Source organism: Eschscholzia californica, unplaced genomic scaffold, assembly GCF_041429995.1.
Source record: "Eschscholzia californica isolate CP2 unplaced genomic scaffold, dmEscCali1.0.p SCAF_5, whole genome shotgun sequence".
Lineage (NCBI taxonomy): Eukaryota > Viridiplantae > Streptophyta > Magnoliopsida > Ranunculales > Papaveraceae > Eschscholzia > Eschscholzia californica.
In genome coordinates, this window is record NW_028238472.1 from 32580545 (window position 1) to 32587473 (window position 6929).

The window sequence follows — 6929 nt, forward strand, 5'->3', positions numbered from 1 at the left end:
GATGAAGCCATTTTCACTATTTAATCCTTTTGTAAATGGATCGACTAAGTTATCCTTGGATTTAACATAATAAACTATTAAGACTCCTTCTGAGGATAATTCCTTTATGGTATTATGTTGCCGACAAATGTCTAATGACTTACCGCTATACATTTTACTATGTGGCGTTGCAATAACAGTCTTATTATGGCAGTGTATATTTATTGTCAGCACCGGTTTAGCCTATACAGGAATATCCTCCAAGAAGTGTCCCAACCACTTTACCTCTTCTCCTGCTTTATCCAGTGCAATGATTCTAAATCCGTTCTCATTCTAGCTATGCAAGTATACTTTGAGGATTTCCTTTATATGACAGTTCTAGACAATGTGAATACACATCCACTATTTGGCTTGGAATCAACAGTATTTAAAATTTAGTTCGCATCCGCGTATCTCTTTAATATTTCAGGATACTTGGTATACAATAGTCCGTACTCTTTAGTCTGCCTTAAATACTTGAGTAATCTTTCTACACCAATTTAGTGTTCTTTACTCGGACCGCTTGTAGGGAAAAGAATAGAACTATACAGAGATACGACTATACGAGTTAGACAATCTATGGGGTCCAAATTGCAAGTTAATCACATGAGGGGGGCCAAACAGGAATTTATCTTAGAAAGTTAGAAACAAGGGAAAGAAGCCCAACTATATATTTCCCCTTCGTCTCTGAAACTTCGCTAGTGATCTTTTCCCTAACTTGTGTTTATTTCTTCGGTGACAATCCAAATCTCACAAAAATGGTTCTCGAGGTTAGCCAACTACTACCCCTCTAATCCATTGTCACTAAAATTCCACTTCAGTTGTTTTCCTTTTACTTTCTTTATATTTATATAAATTAGGGTTTTATCTGATCGCTTTCGTTTTGTTTTTGTTCATCAGGCTACTATGATTTGTATTGATAATTCAGAGTGGACAAGAAACGGTGATTATTCTCCCACTAGATTTCAAGCTCAAGCTGATGCTGTAAATCTCATCTGTGGTGCTAAAACACAGGTGATTCTGATTTTTCTTTTTTTTCATTATAATTTGTTTTCGATAATTAGGTATCAGGATTGACAATTTTTCTAGGGTTTGTAGAAATTTTTGAAGTAAATAATTGTTTTAGGGCTTTGTTTAGTGTTTTTATGGTTGGATTTGGGGAATTTATGGTTTTTTTGAACTTTGCAGTCTAATCCTGAGAATACAGTCGGAATTCTGACAATGGCTGGCAAAGGCGTTCGTGTCTTGGTTACTCCTACTAGTGATCTTGGCAAGATACTAGCTTGCATGCATGGTGATTCTTCCTCTTTTAATTACTTTTGAATTCTCACCAGTTTTGGTTGTTTTCTTTTATGGGTGATAAGCCTTGTGTTGTTTTACTTCTTGCATCTTTGTTCTTAAAAAACTGAGATGGAAGTGACTTTTTGAATTAAAGCCTGAAAGTACGTTTTCTTTGAACATTTAGGGTTAGAAGTAGGTGGTGAGATGAATCTCACTGCTGGAATTCAGGTTGCTCAGTTGGCCCTGAAGCATCGCCAAAACAAGAAACAGCAGCAGAGGATTATAGTTTTTGCGGGGAGGTAACATATTTACGTTCAATAGGGACGGGGTGGGGGAATATGTTTTATACTGGAATTAGGGTGACTCTTCCAATTTTTTAATTCAATTGTTTCTCTTATTGTGTTATTCAGTCCAGTGAAATATGATAAGAAGGTATTAGAAACAATTGGAAAGAAGTTGAAGAAGAACAGTGTCGCTCTTGATATTGTTGATTTTGGTGAAGAAGATGAAGGGAAACCAGAGAAGCTGGAAGCCCTTCTTAATTCTGTAAACAATAATGATAGTAGTCACATTGTTCATGTTCCTCCTAGTGCTGGTGCTCTTTCTGATGTCCTTATAAGGTAAAAGTTTGTAATAACTTTCTGACAAGTTGATTGGGTGATTTCTGTTTTATGTAATTTGGTTTCATGTTTAGTCTTGTTAGTTTGAATAATAAAACTCCTTTTATTGATGCCAGCACTCCCATCTTCACCGGAGATGATGGGGAAGGAGGAAGTGGTTTTGCTGCTGCAGCAGCAGTGGCATCTGGTGGTGCTGGTGGTTACGATTTTGGTGTGGATCCCAACTTAGATCCTGAGCTTGCTCTTGCCCTTAGAGTTTCCATGGAGGAGGAGAGGGCAAGACAAGAAGCTGCTGCAAAGAGGACAGCAGACAATTCTGCTAGACAAGATCAACCTTCTAATTCACAGGATGCAACTATGGCTGAAAAAGTTGGGTCAACAGCTGCTGATAATGAGATCAAGAGAACGGATGAAATGGTTAATCTCATATCACACAACAACTCCTTCCATTCTTTGATATTTTAGTGTTTGTTCTTCGTTCATCATTCTCCTATTTATATTTTTTATTTACTTATAAAAGTGATGGCTTTTACCTCGTGAGAAGCTATATCTTATGCTGTATTCAAACTGTTTTGGATTGGATAACAGGATGATGACAGTGCATTGCTAGCCCAGGCCCTCTCAATGTCCATGGATCATGAAATGTCAAGTCAGTCTAGAGACGCTGATATGATGGAGGCAAGTACCGAGGATCAAGAGCTAGCCATGGGTGAGTCTCCTGAGTCCGCTTAGCATTTTCACTTTAGTTAGTGTGGTGGTATCTCAAACTTATTATAGCCAGTAAATCATCGCCCGTGAAACTCTACTTTATGTAACATGTGTGTGAAACTCTACTTTATGTAACATGTGTACGTTGTTTTATTGACCTGTTACAAGTCCATCACTTGCTGAGTTGCTGCAGGGACAATTTGTGGAACTCTTCATAAACACATATTAAATTGAGTTAAAGACTGATCAGAGTCTTAGGAAATCTTATATTTTACGGCTGATATTGTTAAAAATTTGATGCTAACTTGACCTGGTTGCATTTCATTTTAAAAGTTTGTGGTACTCTTAAGATCCCGTTAATTAAAATTGAAACTGATTCAGTCATGGTTTAAATCTTCCTGATGTTCACTTTTGGTTTTTCTTATTTACTGGGTTGTTTCCCATTTGCTGCTTCTGTTAGCCCTTAAAATGTCTGTGGAGGAAACTGCAAATCAAACAGGGGAGTTGAACCAAGTGCTGGGAGATCAGTCATTCATGTCATCTATCATTAATTCGGTACATACTTCAAAGTTTAACTGCAGTTACCATATTTCTTAAGTGATTTGGTTTTTGTTTTATCCGAGGATTTTTTATGCTGTCACAGCTTCCCGGAGTTGATCCAAATGATCCTTCAGTGAAAGATTTGCTTGCATCTCTGCCAGGCCAAGGAGAGGTGAGTATGAGATGTTAACAGCTAGGACTTCAGATGATCTAATCGTTAGATTTGCCATCCATTCCCTACACTAGCTGCTCTATTTCCACTTCGAAAATGTGATCGCTGGTTTTCCTTTTCATATTTTTCCTTAAAGAAATTACTTGACCTCAACTATATCATGACACTGATTGATTGGGTTGGATTATAATAGCTCAGTCCACGAGTAGAAATATATTACGACTGAAAAAATAAAACTTCTCAACTTGAAAATGATACGTAAGTTGGGAAGAACAAATTGTTTTAAGAAACTTCACATAACCATTTCATCATTACTTGATGACCCTAGAAGCAGAGAAAGATGTAGATTAGGGCCTAATTTGAACTGAAGTAGGGACCTTGGGCTCTTGGCTCCTTAGTCCTTGCTAATGGACCTGGTAACTTGACTACTTCAGAAAGCTTAACTCGGTGAAATTTTAGATGCACACATCATTTTTTTTTATGTGCACACCCATCTAGGGCTGTTTTTGTCAAACCTGAGGTAAGTGTGCATATACCAGATATGGTGCGTGTGTTTGTGTTTGAAGTTACCCTTGACTAAATTTGGAACCTGATGAAAATGGTTAAACAAAAGTTACTTATGAGCACCTTGACTGTAACGTTAAAACAAGAAAGCTTCTCAGAATGATCTCTGTAGTCTGTACTGTCATTTTCTTATTACTCATTAGAACTAATAAGAATCCATTTCAAGACTAAGCATGAGTGCAGCTAATAATCTAGTATGAAAGATCATACACAATTGAACCATTGATGTTTTTTTTTCTAAACAAACCATTTTACTCACTGAGTAAATAGTTTCATACTAAATGGTTGTGTACTTGTGTTAACTTTTTAAATTTTATTACCCAGTCAAAACAAAAGGATGAAGATAAGTCGGAAGAGAAATGACAAAGGGTTGCAACTGTTGCCAAATACACAAGAGGTCAGTCTCTAAACTTTCTATTTCGACCGAAGCCCCAAAAGCTCCGAATATTGTCTCTTCTTTTGCCACCCAGCCGGCCCTAAGTTCAATGGTTACAGGGTTTTGTTCTTGTCAAATGCACAATGAGCACAGGCAAAACGCTTCAACATTTGCCGTGGGCTTGGAGCTATAGCCAATCTCTTGGCGCTTTCTCAAGCAATATGGAATATTACGTGTTCTACTTAATGTTTTTGGTTACTGTTTAGAGTCCATCATTTGAGTATCGTTGTATTTGTTTTGCAGGGTGGACAAACTTGCAGAACATTATTACAAGATCTGAACATTGTTGTTGCAAAAACTTGGATCGTTCTTGACGGAAATCTAAGACTATCATGTTTCTCTATTAACTATTTTCGTTCTGTTCACTGGTTATCTTTTCTTAAAATTGATGGTATCAAGAAATTTTGAATTTCAAGTGCTTGTAGGATGATATGGAAGTAAAGCAGTGATAGGCTCTCTTAAGATTAGCTTTGGGATTTGAATTCATTACCAAATAACAGTCTTGTGAAGAACTCATTCATCATTATGTTATGGAGTACAAACATACCTAAGGAGCTGGTATAAAACAGCATAAAATGTTGAGAACTGTCGTAGGAGTCGAGAGAGAGAACCCTAGGCAACTATTAAAAAAAAGAAGAGAAAAACCTTAGTATTGACACCAGGCAACATGGAATTGGAATGTAGACAATATATTTAGGGGCTCAACTTCTCATTGAAGAAAACAAATCCAAAGTCTTCAATTCTTGTTGTAAGCTGGCTGCACTATTGTTATGTCAACAGTAGCCGCGACCAAGACATCTATGCTAAGGCCTGGGTCCAAATTTGTCTTCCACAAAGAGCAAGTGGTCTGGGGATAAACAAGCTTTCCTGTATAAGTTAGGTTCAGTTTTATGTAAGTTAGGTTGGCGTCTTAAAACTGAACCCAAGGTTATTTGTACGAGTTACTTAAAGTTAAAATACTTTCGTCATATCAGTGAACCAGGTCTTTTTAAACAGGTTCACTCATGGACCTGGAAGTCCATTCATAAACAATTACGCAAAATTAAAGCCACACTATCTAGAAAGTGCACACAGGAAACAATATCGACATCAGGAACGACTACTAGAGCCCTCACCACCCTCCACCCCTAACTAACCAATATAATTCAAACTTAAATTTGGTTCTCTACTAGTTCTTACTAATCAACGGAACGATTCCATACTTTCTAATACTTTTGATCCTAACATTGCAATTATATTAGATCTATTAAGATCCAAGATAAGGGATAAGATAAAATACTTTGGTCGGTCACAAAATCCGGTAAATTTTCAATTCTTTCAACTTATCAGCAGCTGGTGATGCCACGTGCACTAACTCATAATGCGAAAGCGCAGTGGAACTTCATATGGACAATCAAAACTATTTTTCGTATAAGTTTATATCTTTGGAACTGTTGTTTAAATAGCCTTTCGGTAGGGAGCGGATCGGTAAATACATTGACAACAATTTAGATCGTACAACGTGTAACTACCCTGAAACAACTGAAAACGCGTTATCATTGCTCTTTTCCTTAAAAAATTCTTATTTGATTTTAATATCTAGTCTAATAATATTTGATTTTATAAAAAAATGGATCACATCTTGAAAGACAGGATGGCGGTAATAACCCACAGATCATCTTGCATGCCACTATTCTATGGTTCATCTGAAAGCTCAACGTGATCGCTGCTTCCAACATTCAATAGTCTCACCCAAACAAGTCATTGCTCAGATCATAACATTGCCAATATTCAAATCAACTCATAATACCAATGAACAAGCAACCAGTATATTTAGATGCCCCCCCGAATGGACCCTTATGTCAAAATTAAAATAGATGCTTCATTTACGAGCATTAATGAAATCATGGGACCAGTTGTATCTTTCATGATATCATGACACACTTTGTTGCGAAAAAAATAACTACCTCCAGAGCAAGGAGCGCAGATGAAAGTGAAGCAAAAGCGATTTTACATAACATACAATGGACGGTGGAAAGTCCTCGGCACATTTCGAAACATCGAGAAACTAAAAAATCAATTCCACGACATCAAATTCAATCACATTCAGAAGCAAAGCAATGCTCATTCTGCCCAAAAATTACACTAGGGACATCAACGATTAAGTGTCCGTTGAGACGTCAAATCCAACTAGGCGCACTCGTTCCTGTTTTGGGCCCAACCCAAAAGTCTCTCATTGGGCTCTTCTCGACCAAACCCCTAGAGCTCATGTCGAGGCCAAACGCATACAAAGAGTTTCCACGTGCACAAAGTCCCACGTGTCTGAATCTCTACACGTCTAAAGCTCGACGCATCTTATTGATTCTATCAACATTCTTAGATATAACAGAATTTTGAAATTTTTCTAGCATTTTATTGATTTAAAAACACAATTATTACTTACACGCAAAAATACTTCTAAGTTTTTAAAACAACTTAGGTGATGAATCGACGTAACAACAACATAATAATGTATGATTTTTTTCGGTCTTACTTGCATTATGTTAACAAAATTTTTAACATTTCCCTAGCATTTCCTTTATTCTCCTGTATTACTTAAGACCGCGGTTTT

General features: G+C 36.9%; 1 protein-coding gene across 1 annotated transcript; it reads left to right on the forward strand.

Moving 5' to 3' along the window:
- Nucleotides 1-656: 656 nt before the first annotated feature.
- LOC147538661 (26S proteasome non-ATPase regulatory subunit 4 homolog) lies at nucleotides 657-4833 on the forward strand. Its single transcript, XM_086640932.1, has 11 exons — nucleotides 657-788; nucleotides 919-1032; nucleotides 1207-1312; nucleotides 1484-1598; nucleotides 1710-1919; nucleotides 2036-2336; nucleotides 2508-2628; nucleotides 3088-3182; nucleotides 3271-3339; nucleotides 4228-4300; nucleotides 4583-4833. Exons 1-10 carry the CDS (start codon nucleotides 777-779, stop codon nucleotides 4264-4266), a joined length of 1182 nt encoding a protein of 393 aa, XP_086497058.1. The 5' UTR covers nucleotides 657-776; the 3' UTR covers nucleotides 4267-4300; nucleotides 4583-4833.
- Nucleotides 4834-6929: the final 2096 nt, after the last annotated feature.